The sequence below is a fragment of the Moschus berezovskii genome, chromosome 1, assembly GCF_049115385.1.
Source record: "Moschus berezovskii isolate FMDL1 chromosome 1, NW_MosBer_1.0, whole genome shotgun sequence".
In the NCBI taxonomy this organism is placed as follows: domain Eukaryota; kingdom Metazoa; phylum Chordata; class Mammalia; order Artiodactyla; family Moschidae; genus Moschus; species Moschus berezovskii.
Genome location: NC_142460.1, coordinates 136,368,339 through 136,384,090, shown reverse-complemented (window position 1 = coordinate 136,384,090; position 15,752 = coordinate 136,368,339). Strand labels below are relative to the sequence as shown.

General features: G+C 37.7%; 1 protein-coding gene across 1 annotated transcript in view; it reads right to left on the bottom strand.

Moving 5' to 3' along the window:
* Positions 1–11,458, bottom strand: part of GPR149 (G protein-coupled receptor 149) — an 84,396-nt gene extending 72,938 nt beyond the window's left edge. The window contains exons 1-3 of the mRNA XM_055411315.2: positions 10,439–11,458; positions 9,281–9,473; positions 3,518–3,972 (exon numbers count right to left, since the gene is read on the bottom strand). Coding sequence (XP_055267290.2) covers positions 3,518–3,972; positions 9,281–9,473; positions 10,439–11,458 — 1,668 coding nt within the window. The remainder of the gene's footprint in view (positions 1–3,517; positions 3,973–9,280; positions 9,474–10,438) is intronic.
* Positions 11,459–15,752: the final 4,294 nt, after the last annotated feature.

Here is a 15,752-nt window from a genome sequence, read left to right as displayed (position 1 = left end):
GTAGGACTAAGTGCATGATAGATAACAGCATATTTTTGTTGCTAATTCATAGTAATAAATGAATTTCTAGGGGTCTAAGACAACAAGTTAAAAGAAAAGAAAATGAAATCCATGGATAACCTGATGACATTAGTATTAAAGGAGAAAAACTGAAAGTGAAGTCACTCAGTCGTGTCTGACTCTTTGCAACCCTGTGGACTGTAGCCTACTAGGCTTCTCCATCCATGGGATTTTCCAGGCAAGAGCACCAGAGTGGGTTGTCTTTTCTTTCTCCAGAGGATCTTCCTGACCCAGGGATCGAACCCAGGTCTCCCGCATTGTGGGCAGAGGCTTTACCCTCTGAGCCACCAGGGAAGCCCAAAGTGATCTCCAATAAGCTACCAAGTTATTTTATAAGTACAATTTTCTTTATTCAGAGATGACAAAACTTTGAGGTTCTAGAAAATCATTATTTCATTTGAGGGACAGTCATACCATGGCAACCACGTTAAAACTTTGTAACTGAAGACCTCTGACATTTCCATTTTTTCCCTGAACTTTAAAACAATAAACTGCTTAGGATTCAACCTACTAGGGATCCAAAAAGAAGCAATTGTGTGGCTAACACTGAATTTTAGTCTTACAAACACTCTCACCTCTGATACATTTTATTGGATAGCATTTAAACCTACTCAAGTCATTCTACTACCATTTTCTTTATAACTTAACCTTGATCTGACACTCTCAACGCCTACCAGAATTTGCAACACGATATACTGAGAATTTGTTTACTTGCATAAATGCTAAAAAAAAAAAAAAAAGCAACATTTATTGTATTCTAAAAAAAGGGGCTTCCCAGGTGGTGAAGAGATAAAGAATCTGCCTGCCAGTGCAGAGATGCAGGTTTGATCCCTGGGTCGAGAAGATCCCCTGGAGTAGGAATGGCAACCCATTCCAGTATTCTTGCCTGGAGAACCCCATGGACAGAGAAGCCTGGTGGGCAACAGTCCATCGGGTTGCAAAGAGTCAGCCACAACTGAATGACTAAGCACATTGTAAAAATATGGTAGGAATAGTTAAATACATTTTAAATCAAACCTGTGTTTTTCATAGCTCCAAAACAAAGAACATGGATAATTCAATGAACTGATAAATTGAACCTAAATATTTGAAAATACAACCATAGAAGATAAAAAAATAGTGTTTTCATAATTACTACAATATCTACCAAAGTTTAACGTATCACTATAAGATATATGTTAAGTTGATTTCAGAGCAAAGAAAGAACTTGGAAGGAGAGAATGAAAAGAAAGTGCTTTCTAAGTCAACACCTTTTCCTATGAAATATCCGCTGGTGAAGAATAGGTTAAGAGTTAAAACCAATCTTTGATCAGAGGAAAAGCTTTTCAACCCTAAAACACATTTTGGTTATAATGCTAACCTTAAAGTCCATAGGTGATTTGCTAAGGAAAAGTTATACCAATAACATCAGCCTGTAGCTTAAGGATTTTTTGCTGTTGTTTTAAAATTTATGACAGTATTTCATTTAATTTTAATTAGTCTCTTAAAATATAAATTTACCTTTCCTGAGCATTGTATTATCTATTTTACCACTAAATATTTTTAAAGGATCATTTAAAATCAGTTTCCTGGACTATTTGCTCTTCACAGATGTTAACAATATTAATACTTAATAAGCAATCTTTGTAGTTGAAAGATACCTGGATTGATCAGCATTTTGTGCTTTCCATATATAATTTTGGTTTTTTATTTACAGAGATTTGTAAGTTGTACTTCACTATTCTCATAAGACAATATACTTAGATGTAAGCACTGTCTGATCTTTTTACATTTTCCCCCTATTCTAGGAGAATGGATTATACTCTCCAAAAATATAACTAAGGCTTTTAAATAAGAGCTGTAAGTTGTGATAATTGAGGCAGCATTTCCCATTGTTTGGACAAAATGAATTAGAAAATGAAGTCATTTAAAGTAAGATAGTATGGAAAAAAACACAAGTCCCACCCAGAAATGATGCTATCGTTAGGAAACTCAAAACAAGCAAAACTAAGGAATATATTATGCTAGAAATTTACTCATTTGTGATAAAATAGTAAAACCAAAAAGCATGAGCAAGAGTCAAGATAGCTGTAACCGATAAGTGGTAAGCATGAGGATGGAACAGAGGAGTAGCACAGGGTACTGCAGCTCCAAGTTACTGGGGTGAACATGGGTGCACACTGACCATAAACATACTCACTTCATCACGGATATTACTAAATTTTTAGGTGTGAGAAAACCAGGAGGTTTAGATTATTTAGGAGCCAATTGATGATATTGTAGGGAGTCCTCTTTTAGCTGGGATACCACATTGTTTTAAAAATGTGTGTGTCCTATTAGTAATATACTTTTTATGATATTTTTCAATTTACAGCAAATATTTAGTCATTTTTTTGAGATATCCTATCATTGAACACTATGTGTAATTATTTTTAATCATAGATTTTGTATGCTTTGTTTTATTATTCAACTTTTAAAACTGATGATATCAAAGTAAAACTAGTAGTTTTAATTAATTAAGAAGAATAAAGGAAATCTCAGATTATTCTGTTCATATTCATAAGTGGTGCTTTATGGTTATATTTTTAACCAATGATTGCATTATTACTAGTGGATATTTGAAGAATTATATTTTTGATTTCAGAGACTATGGGCAAGTGGACTTTGATTTACACTGTCAGGTAGAAAAAGTTTATCTTTTCCTAGTAAATCAATTGCGTGGAAAGCAATGGCAACTTTAATTATCAGATATGAGCATTTAGAGGAAAGAACAATCTTATATCAATATCACACTACAATTTTCATAAAATAAGTACTCCTCACCATTATAGGCAGGCTGAAATCTAGGAAAGAACGAGATGAGCTTAAGGTACAAATTCTTTCATTAGAAAACATCATATAAACATTCTTCAATCCTTAAAAAGATGGAACATTAAGCAGGGTTTTTGTGAAGGTTCACTTGGGTGTATTCTGAAATAGATATTTTTTTCCTTGCTGAGTATTAGAGGGACTAATTTCAGCAAGGTTAATAGGTAAGCTATCTAGTACAGTTGCAATAAGACTATTTCTTCATCACTAGTTGTATAAACATTTGCCCCCAAACCTCTTTCAGGGACTTGTGTAAAGTTTTCAAGTAAAAAAAAATAAAACCTGTAAGTTAATTAACTTGAGATAAGTTTCAAGGGTCTAGTCTGAATTTAAATGGATTATATGAAGTTAGAATGCTCTGCTCTTCTCAAAAAGCATATTTAACTCTGCCAATCCCCAAATATATAGAATTTGAATGAAAGTATAGAACTAATCAAAAACATTTAGAAGTCCTTCAAAAGACACTTTGAAATAAATCTAATATTATGGAAATTAATTGAGGAAAGTGAATAAATCTTGAATGAAATAAACAACTTATATTTTTTTTTTTTTGCATGCTGTCATGCTTGGTCTCATTTTTACTTTACAATAATACCAGTCTTTACTGTACCTGACGAGGGGTTCTTTCTGATTTACTCCTACACCATTCCCAGTCTGAAAGGTCTGGTTTCTGACTCTCTTCATGAGAAAGTCTTCTTTCTGGCCCTTCCAAAAAGGTGGTTTCACCATATTTAATATCACTTTCTGCTTTTTCAGAGAGTAGTGGATCAACACCTCTTTCACTGTGGGACTCCTCTTCAGCTTCTATAATGTCAGTGTTTGTGCATTTGTTGATGTCTGTTAGTGTGGAGCTGTCCAGAGAGGATGTGGTGCTGATTTCCACTTTTATGGCACTGAAGATATGAGAGTCTCTCTGAGAGTCTTTTGTAGTTGTGCACTCATAGTTCATGAGATTGTGACAGGCTGTAGAATTTTCATCATCATCACAGTAATCTTCATGTGCTATTTTATAAATTCCATAACTTTGCTGAAATGATAGATTGAATTCAAAGCATCTCCTCTTGGCTGTGTAAAAACAAACAAAAATTCCATGATTAGGAAGGTAGATGTAAACAGCAGTTGAATATACAAAGTGAATAAAAATAAGAAAGTGAGTTAAACCTGATTAGTATGAAATATTAAGATGATCTTGTCAATTATGCAAAGAAATAGTCCTCACAAGTTCAAGCCATTATATCATTCTGGCCTTAATTGTTATCACTTACATGATGAAAGGCTTGATATACATACAGCTCCAGAACCTGAAGTCTTTTAACAAATTTTATTTAAAACTTTAACTATAAATTTAAAAGTCTCATATACTTTCAGTTTTAAGTTTAGCTATATTGGTCTACCAATTAAATTTTAGGATAAAATACATAGTTTATAAATTTTATTTTACTAGATATTAACTAAGAAGCTCTTAATAGAGACTTCCCTGGTGGTCCAGTGGTTAAGAATCTGCCTTTCAGGGCAGGGGACATGAGTTCTATCCCTGGTCTGGCAACTAAGACCCCACATGCATCAGGGTAACTAAACCTGCACACCATAAGTAGATTGTCCAAGTTGCCACAACTACTACTGAACCCATGTGCCACAACTAGAGAAAGTCTGTGAGTCCAACAAAAGATCTGCATGATACAGCAAGGTTCCCGCGTGCCACAACTAAAAACGAGCACAGCCAAATAAATAAATAAACATAACAAAAGCAATTTATTCTTTAAAAAAAAAGAAAACTCAAAAAGGAAGCTTTTAATATTCTGTGAGCTATTCAGCTGGCAATACCAACAATAGATATAACTGCTTTCAATATTTTGATGTATATCATTCCTGACATTTATGTTTATAAATGAATACACTGAAAATTAGATAATGCTGAAATAGTTTTTAAACATTTAAAAATAGCATGAATAATTTGAAATGAATTGTAAAAATGTGCAAGTATTTATATTTCTGTGAAATGAAGCATTTTACAACATGTCTATACCTTATTAATTATAAGATGAGTTTAGCATGAATGCATAAAATTTTCTATGGTTTAAATCAGATGAAATATGATGATATCCTATATACACTACTACTATTTGGTGAATACACTATAAAGTTTTAGTAAAATTACAAGTGAGTATATGAAAGAAGTGATATAATTGTTTTGTGTGAATGTCATTTAATACTAGATAATTTTTGAGTATTAAGAATGAAGGTGTATCAAGATGGTAGACAAAATACAATAAACATGGCTCATTTCAAAACTTTTTTCTACTTGGATAGCTCTGTGTTTTATAGCACACACTTAGCACACATTGAAAGATCCTTGGGGGAAAGGTTTATTAAAACCTATAAACTCTCTATGAAAACAACAGGTAAAGTATGATTTATTTCATAGTACATGCTTGTGTCATTCATATGCTGATTCTATTACTGAAATTGTCTCAGAACTGAAGATTTACAAACAAATTTCACTGACTGAAAGATAGAATTTATAGTTATCATTCATTATTTGAGCCAAAAACACTCTTTGTTTGAACCAGGACACAAGCAAAAATTTCTATTCAAAGAAAATGGAAAATTAGAAACAGATGTTAACACTATCCACTGACTCATTTATAGTACTACTTAAGTTTTTCTAATAATATGGTTCAGTAAAATTAAATTAGAATGTTTAGTTTGTTTTAATAGTGTGAAAGCTGAATAAAGGGATGTTTCAATTATTGATAGGTTTTCTTGTTCTGTAAAATAAGATACAAAGTGACAAGTGGTCAATTCAAGGATATTAAGCAAACAAAAACTGTCATAAAATCCCAATTTTATCATGTAAATTGATATCTGTAGCTATGTATCTTATTAGCTACACATCACAACTATGAAGTATAGAAAGCAAAAATGAGCAAGATTTTTAAAGAATTAGTTCAATGGACAATCTACCTGCATGTTATGAGGTGCAAGAGACAGTCTGAGGTAGGCTTCAAGAAGGAAGTCCGATTGCGAAAGATACAATGGGGAACTAGAGCATTCCAGGGCCACTTAGGCACATAGGTCATGTCATTTAACAAAACAACAACCCTACATAAAAATAGGCAAATTGGTTTTATTTTGCATTTGAGAAAACTGAGGCTGATAAAGGAATCCTAAGATTACTTATATAAAGAGATTTTAATTTAAAGCTGACTCCAGAATTGGAGTTATTAGCCTCTATGGGAAATTGCTGTACTGCTAACCAAACCCTTGAGAGAAATATGTTAATAAAAGCAGAATATCCCCAATATGCTATCTTTAAGTTAAGGGAAGTATGTTAATTATAAAATGTAACCAATAGAAATATTTTTTGCTAGTTACTTTTCCTTAACACTAGAGGTAAATTCTGACTAACTAATGAAGGTAATAGGCTATAACAATATAATAGGGTAGACAATAACTGACTAGTAACTTACAAGAAGCTTAATGACCATCAGCATAGAGTCAGGATCTTTTGGAAATCAATACTATACTTAGGAGAAATAAGTACACTGTTATATTTGTTCTGGGGCTTCCCAGGTGGCACAATGGTAAAGAATCCATCTGCCAATGCAGAAGATGTGAGTTCAATCCCTGGGTGGGGAAGATCCCCTGGAGGAGGAAATGGCAACCTATTCCAGTATTCTTGCCTGGAATATTCCACAGACAGAGGAGCCTGGTGGGCTTACAGTCCATGGGGTCACAAAGAATTGGACACAACTGAGCACTCACACTTATTTGTTCTGAAAAGCAAAATCCTATTTAAGACATGAATTAGCTCTAGTCTTCTGATTTTAATCACATCTTGCTAATGACAATTTTAGACATAAATAATTTTATCAGCTTATAAATACAATTCTTCTGTGTAATATGCCACCAGATACTTTGACTTCATCAAAAAAAGGAAGCTGGAAATCTGATTTTTATACTTAGAAAATATTTCACTTGAACTGTCTATCTTTAAAACAAAATGGGTGTGAAAGCCATATCCAATCCATATGTCTGCCACCTGAGACCTTTAAAACTATCTTGTTTTAAAACCACTTTTGTCTTGAGACATTAGTAATACAGATTATTGTTGAAAACAGGTGAGAACTATTATCCCTGGAAACTTCATTTTCTGGCTGCATGTCTCTCAGTTTCCATATAGTGAAGCTGAGATGTAGAATCATGTTTATATCACATTTATTGTAAGTATGAATTAGGAAAAAATATGTTCCTTTTCTTGTTCCTGGAGTTTTCAGCAAAAAACAAAACAACAGCAACAACAACAAAAAACATTAAAGGGGGATATTAATTTGTTAAGGAGTAAAAGCTTAAGTGTGAAACTGGAGCCATCAAAGTACTATAACTGTATAGAATCAAAGTACTATATCAAGTAACTGATCAAGCTCCTGCCCACCTGAGGATGAGCCATCTTTGGAGTTTCAAAATTGTGTGTCATCCTAGCGATAGGAAAATTTATGGTGGGTCAGTGAAAATACACCATTCTTATTTGTAAAATTTCCCCGTGGCAGAGCCTGGGATCAAAAGAGAATGAAGCCATTTTAAATGAATGCTTGTCACGTTTTATTTTTGAAGCCATGCTTCTCTAGGCTTACATTTCAACATCTTCCCTGAATTTTTACATCTCTCCCTGTATTGCTCTATACAAATAAGGGCAATGGGAGTTTTAGAGGAAAAATATTATTTTGATCTTGAAAGGTGTGGTTCTAATTTCAAACATGAGATATTAACTTGATTATTGCCTGCTGTAGGTTCTTCTGTCTTGTACAGTACCAGAGAGACTGCTTCCCAGACGATTTACAGTGATAGATATGTTGTACTGCTTTGGTTTTGACTTTGATAGAGGTGTCCTTTCATTCTTAAAACGACTGCTCTAAATTCTTCTTGTCTCTCTCACAATTTTAAATATATAAGGTGGGATTGTTTCATTAATTTAGTGACAAAATATTAATGTTTGATAGAATGGTAGAACTTTCAGGTCTGTAAGTAATTTTTATATGTTCTATGTTGTTCTGTGTTTTCTATCAAAAACATTTATTATTAATTTTCTGTGACACTGTTGCCCTGGATATTAATCTCCAGAAGCACACTTATTACAAGTTCTGTGGTTATTGTATTTTAAGGGCATAGATGAATTTGGTATCTATTGACAATAAAGCTTTATGGCACCATTAACACTAAAATATCTTCAGGTTATTTGAAAATTATCTAGACATTAAATGTCATGAATACATGGAAAATGAGCAGTTCATGACTACTGAATATTATAAAATAACCCTGTTGAAGAATTGATTGTAGAGTATTTTTTAATAGTCTCCAGCCCTAATACAGTCTGAGATGGACTGTTTTCATTCACTCTTCTCTGTTAAACAAAAATATACTTGCTTATTCTGAGCAAAGGACGATTAATGGAAGAGTTAATTCATCATACACTAATGCATTTATTAGTGTATTGGATTTATTAAATGGTATAACATCCTATCTTTTTTCTGGAATGACAAAAAATATATCCTTTTCCTTCCTGACAGACTAAAAACATACAGGTCATTCCTCAACTTTTCCTGTCTTAGTATAGGAACAATTACACTCTAGTGACCTGTATAATTGATTCCATTCCTGTTAGAGATGTAGTTTTTAAAACAGATTTTTTTAAAAAGTAACTAATGATGATATTTATACATGAACATACATTGACAACTCTGCCAACCTTTGTCCTTTCTTGAAACTATAGGTATTTGGGGGGGCTGTCATTTGTGTATATATGTGTATGTTTTCTAAAAGCAGAGGTATACACTTAAAATTTGTTTTGGAAATGTTTTTAGGTGCTCCTATTGCTTACTCTGAAAACTTTCCAACACCCTGGAAGAATACAATCTGCAAAATAATGGAAATGCTTTTCTTTATTGTTCAACTCAATAATAATAAACTTTGACATAATGAATTTTAACTTTTCAAAGATGCAGGCTTCTCCTACGTAGACTTGGGAGGGGGATTTATTTTCTACTCAGAGCTAAGAGTTATGGTGGATATAACATCTAAAGTCCTTTGTTGATTTCATACTGGGTTGAATGAATTCTCTCTCTCTTTTTTTTTTTTAATTACCTAAAATAATCATTCAATATACATGCAGTTCACAGAGTTGTTTTAAACCTGCCTCATTTAAAATTTACTCCAACACTGTGCTGATAATTGTTCAACATTTCTACCTTTTATGTACCATTTCACTTGTCCTTGGACTCTTCATCACCTACCAAGGCAACTTTCTCAATAGATCACCTTTCTGTATTTGACCCTCTGCATATTGTTCTCAACCTCTGCACTATCCAGGACTTACGTTTTTTCCCATCCGATGTCACTGCATACGTGTTCTGCTTGCAGTTGATGATGCAGCCACAGGGCAAGTGTGTCCAATGTTTAGACAAGACAAACACTGGAGTTACAGTGGTGGCCAGGAGGGTTAGCAGAAAGCTGAGCATCTCAAAGGGAAGGCTCTGAAACCCCAAGATGTGCTGGACCGCCATGTGGATCTGTAAAAGCAGAGAGCTTCAGACCTATCCCAGGAAAACATTTTCCACTTTGCCAAGACTTTTTCCCCAAGCATACTGGCTCAGCTCCCTTCTCCAGGCCCCTCTCCTATCTGAGAGCTAGAAGCTCTGCTCCTGAACTGCCATCATTGGATTTGGGCTACCAGGATCCTTTGGGAAGAGGCCAGCTGCCCCAGACTGCACAGGCTTTTGAGGGTTTCCACTCTTGAGTGCCTGGTCTGTGCTGGCTGCCAGCTCAAGTTTCCACCAGGAAAGCACAGTTCACAACATGAAAAAATGCTATCCCGGAAAACAGGCAAGCATCTGTGAAACCTGTACCTGGTACTCCAGATGTCCTTTGTCATATCCCTAGCCCCTCACCCCTGCCAGGCCATGCTTGTCACACTAGGGCACCACCTGCCACCTCTCTCCTCTGACTCTCTCTTGGAGGCGTGAACAAAAGCCTGTTTCGTCTGCTCTCTGTTCTCTCTACTAGTGGTTATGCCTCTTCTCTCTTCCTAATGGGGATGGGCTGCGACCTTACTAGGGAGGAATGGAGCAAAGATAAGCGCAGAACAGAAGACTGGGGGAATAACAGAGGCATACACTGTTTTCCTTCACTGCCTCCCTCCTTTTCTGAATACTCCCAGACATTGCTCGGAGAGAGAAGAACACCCTTGACCATGACAGATCTGGGAAAACTAAGTCTCCCGCGCCTGAAAGCGCTCCCCGCCCTCCTCCCTAATTTTGAACCAAGAAGCACTTAACAAAGGCTTCGCGGTTGCTAGTCCTGCCGGTGAACTGTTTTCCTCCAAGTACCTCTTTAAAATCAACCGAGATACATTTATAAGCGGACTAAACTGCACATCTCTGGGTGACCCTCCAAACCAGGGGCGCTGGTCTCAACACGCACTCATACTGTATGTCTGGCACACACATCCGCACACCGTGAGCAACAGCACTTTTACCATCATGGGCAGCCAAAGGGTGACTTTTGTCAGCGCTAAGATCAAAGAAAAGCGCTTCTGCGCTACGCTCACGGTGAAGCTCCTGGTGCCAAAGAGAGTCCCCCGGTTCTCGCGCCTGCAGTCTCCAGCCACCGCGGCAGCACCGTGCCCCGGCTCCTGCCCTAGCCCTGCGCTCCTCGCGGGTGGACTCGGTCCAAACACGGTGTCCGAGCTCGGGGAGCATCCTCCAGAGCACCGCGGGGCCGGACCTGGAGCATCATCTGGGGACAGGGAAAGCACTCTCCCTCCAGTTGCAGGGGTCCCTGGAGTGGAAGCTCCGCGGGAAATTTCCTGGTAGTTGGCGTGAAGTCTCGGCGGCTGCTCGGAACACAGCAACTGGTGAGTGAGCGGGACCGAGAGGCCGGCTAGTAGTCCGAAAGCCGAAGCATACACAGCGAAGAGGAGCAGCACGTAGGAGCTGGAGCAGTCGGCCAGACAGCCCCAAGGCGTACGCACGAAGGCGCCCCAGCCGCACAGAGGGAGCGCCGAGAGCAGCAGACTGGCTGCCCACACGGTCAGCGCCACGCCGAGCACCTGGCGGGATCTTCCGGAGGTTGCCTGGCTCCCCACAGCCCTGTGCATCGTGTAAAAGTTGTAGGAGACCAAGAGAGTCGCCTTCAAGTTGCTCGAGAGGCCCTGGCATAAATAAAGTAAGGCAGAGATGGTGCACAGAGACTGGAAGTAGTCAGAGACCCCATTTGGCCACTGCAAAAACATGAAGATGGTCACCGACAAGACGCTCATGAGATCATCCCCAGACCAGGAAGCCACAAGCATGGACACAACAGTTCTGTTCCGCATTTTCAGCAGAGAAACTAATGAATAAATGCTGCCTGCCAGGGCTGCCAGAGTCATTAGGCATGTCAGGCAAAAAAGATAGATATTCACGGTTCCTGGCGGATTTAAAGGGCCTGTCGAATTATGGTTTCCTTTCCACAGGTTAGAGTCATTTGTTGATAAGTTACTGAGAAACACAGACATTATCCTTGATCAATATTCAATTTCTTTTTCCATAGGTCTGTAAATAGTCTCACGATTAATAAGCATGGCTGTTAGTTGCAAATCAGATCTCATTTTCTCCTACCAAGTTTTCCTCAAGATGTTCCACGGTCATTCCTGCAGAAAACGGTGAGACAAGTCTCCGTTAGACCTGACTCAACTCATATTTGAAAAATGGGTTCCACTTAAAGCAGCAATAATAAACTTTTCAACATTTCAATTAAAAAAAAAAAAAGCCCAAAACTCCCTCCTGAAACCAGCAAGTTTCAGGCATGAAAGCAAAAGCTCCTCAAGTAGACTGGAAAACAATGATGTCTGGGTCCTTTTGGGTCCTTCTTGTGGAGCAAAGCAGCTTTGGCTTGAGGTAGTCAAACTCTATTCACTTTTTAAGAGCAGTAAAATGATGCATTTGGTTCTAGAGCTGGATTCAAAGGCAGAGAGATTATCGGGTAGTTTTCAGCTTGGCTGGTTCAGAGACTGGGAGACAGAAAATGAGAGAGAGTCACTGAGCACAGCTCCCCATCGGAACTGCTGTGTTCTTCAATCAGCCTGTGATCCTCAGAGCTGCAGGAAGGAGGAGTCAGTCAGCTCTAAGCAGGAGAGAAGCAGGAACAAAAGGGAGGGGAGTTCTCTGTGTGAGAGAAATAATGTACATCTCCTCAGCCTGCCTTATTTGAAGCAAGAGACAATGTCTTTGCTAAGCCTACCCTTTTGGTTTTGACATATAAAACTAACCCAAATACTTGCTCAGGCTTGATGTGAATGAAAAATAGCATCTTGTTTTCATTTCAGAGGTCCAAGCTACTCTGCTAAGGGGCTGCTTTTATTCTTATCTAGACCTCTCTGATCTATAATCCAGTGGAGGAAGAATATCATCAATGCTATTTTAAAGAAAATAAGAGGCACCAGCTTTGTTTGTTTTTAAAATAACTATTGTACTTAATAATAAGAATGTCATTATGGTCCTCACTACACTAAACAAGATTTTGGAGACTCTTTGGGTGGAGCCATTCTAACTTTCGGCATGTAACTATTTTATGCCAATGTCACAAAGTAAGCAAGCTGCTATTTGAATAAATAACAATTTCTAGTTGTTAAAGTTAGATAACAGTATATAGGGCATAAAAGGGAGGTTACCTCACAAAAACATTTTTAACCAGAGTATTTGGGGTGTTTTGTACAATAATTGAATTTCTGAACTCATTTTAAGAATCATGTTTTGAAAGATGTGGGGCTTAACAAAGAAGTAACAGTAATAGCTCTGGTCCAGTATTTCCCAGGATGCTCTAGGGTGGTATTCCTTCACAGCTCAGCCTCGTGACATGAAGGCTGCCTTTTCACACACAGTGCTGGAGTCTGAAGCAAAGCAGCAAAAAGGAAAGGACGAGGTTCATATGGTAATGATCTAAGTACATGGATGTGGTAATGGAACGCTGATCATTCCTTTCATATGAAAGACAAGTGAAGCTACATTTTGAACCTGACTTTGTGCAAGCGAAAAGTGACTGTATTAGTCATTGCCAGCCATACCCTTCAATAGACACAGTAGACCCTTCACTAATCTTGACATACTGTTCAATTTCTCTTTCACTCAGCAAATGGAAACAAAAGCAACCTGTGACAGCTAGCTCAGCACGCTGACTCTTCCTACTGATAGCAATGGACCTTGCAGAGTAGTGTGAGTAAGAAGGTTCTTGGTTAATTTTTAATACGGTGTTTAACCTTGGCTTTGTAGTTGTGTTGGATAATATGTATCACATTGCTAAAATGCCATGAGTAGAAATAAATAATAACTGTCACAATAACATTGAGGCCTGCAGACATTCCCCCTATCATTACCATCATTTCTGGATTTTCTATTAAACGTAATTTTGGAAAAGGGATAGGATACCTAACCATCATGTTGCCCTGGTCTCTACCATATGACAGAGGGGCAAGAGTGTGACTACATTTCCAAAGGTTAGTGGCGGAATTTTCAGTCAGTAGGGAGCTAGGAGAGAAATCTGGATTTCATTCCAGACTGTGCTATTGCTGATTGTATAACCTTGGGCAAATGTTCTTATACTTTCTCTGATATCTGTTTCCACATCTGTAAAATACAGGGCTTGACTGGATCATTTTTAGGCCCTTTCAAGTTCTGAATTTCGATGATATGGTTTTTAAATAGTTCAGTTTAACTTTGTCTTAATTTTCTTTTCTGCCTACTTCACAGTAATCAATATTGAACTGATGCTTGGGTTCTCCATGCTTTCTCTTTCTCTGTTATGATGACATGGAGGCCCTTGCCAACGTGAAGAATGTATCAGATTCAAGCAGTCTGTAATGTTAGACCAACTGAAGGATCATAGCTGCCCTGGAGGGCTGTGAGAACCTATACTGAGCTTTGTATGAGTAAGAAGTAAAATTTATTGTGTAAGTCACTGTGTTTTAGGGGGGCTGGTATTGGACAGTAACCTAGCTCATCCTAATGCCATTAAGTACATGGTTGTCCCCACACACTTAGAAAGTGATGGAGCGAATTTTTAAAATTGTAGCCTGGCTTTGCATTCTTAATCACAACACATACAAACATATATATATATAATATGAGTTTCTTGAAAGTTGTAAGCCTTCTGCTTACCTTAATCTCCATCTCTCTGCAATATCCTCCTGCACTTAAAAAAGAAAAAAATCACTCTAAATGCCTTTCAGCTAACCAGGATAACATTTAGGGGGCTGAAGAGAAAGATTTCTCAGTTCTTGTGAGTAAGCCTTGCTCCTCTGTCTCACTTATGGTAAAGCTTATATCTCAATTATTTAAAATCTTGTCTTCAAATTACTTAATAATGCAAATTTATATTGATTTAAATTAAAATTATGATTATGGCAGAATAGCTTAGGTGAAGATGCTTTTACTGTCCCAGTGCTGTTTTGGTTACTTAAAAAATGTAGCATTACAGATTATAAAACAACCTAGAGAGAATTACATAGAAAACATTTCTTTAGGCTTTTAGTTTATGAAGTCCTGTATATGTAAATGTAGAACATTTATAGAGAGAAATAGATTTATTGTTAATGCTTGCTCTTTTTCCACAATCTGGGCAATGCTCTTGACCATGGCAGTTCTGAAGGTCCACCTTGCAATATAATAAACATAATATCTGGAGGAGAATTTTAATGTAGAGCTCTGTGAAGCATTGAGGGGATTGAGAATGACCAAATTTATCCAGTAGAATAAAAGCATAAATAATATATCGTTATTCTAAACATAATTATATGGGCTTCCCAGGTGGCACAGTTGGTATAGAATCTGCCTGCCACTGAAGGAGATTCAAGAGATGTGGGTTTGATCCCTGAATCAGGAAGATCCCCTGGAGAAGAAAATGGCAACTCACTCTAATATCAGTTCAGTTCAGTTCAGTCGCTCAGTCGTGTCCGACTCTCCGCGACCCCATGAATCACAGCACGCCAGGCCTCCCTGTCCATCACCAACACCCGGAGTTCACTCAAACTCATGTCCACAGAATCGGTGATGCCATCCAGCCATCTCATTCTCCGTCGTCCCCTTCTCCTCCCGCCCCCAACCTTTCCCAGCATCAGAGTCTTTTCCAGTGAGTCAACTCGTCTCTTGAGGTGGCCAAAGTACTGGAGTTTCAGCTTTAGCATCAGTCCCTCCAATGAACATCCAGGATTGATCTCCTTTAGAATGGACTGGTTGGATCTCCTTGCAGTATAAGGGACTCTCAAGAGTCTTCTCCAACACCACAGTTCAAAAGCATCGATTCTTCGGCGATCAGCTTTCTTCACAGTCCAACTCTCACATCCATACATGACCACAGGAAAAACCATTGCCTTGACTAGACGGACCTTGGTTGGCAAAGTAATGTCTCTGCTTTTTAATATACTATCAAGGTTGGTCATAACTTTCCTTCCAAGGAGCAAGCGTCTTTTAATTTCATGGCTGCAATCAGCATCTGCAGTGATTTTGGAGCCCAAAAAAACAAAGTCTGACACTGTTTCCACTGTTTTTCCATCTATTTCCCATGAAGTGATGGGACCAGATGCCATGATCTTTGTTTTCTGAATGTTGAGCTTCAAGCCAACCTTTTCACTCTCCTCTTTCACTTTCATCAAGAGGCTTTTGAGTTCCTCTTCACTTTCTGCCATAAGGGTAGTGTCATCTGCATATCTGAGGTTATTGATATTTCTCCCAGCAATCTTGATTCCAGCTTGTGCTTCTTCCAGCCCAGCGTTCCTCATGATGTACTCTGCATATAAGTTAAATAAGCAAGGTGAC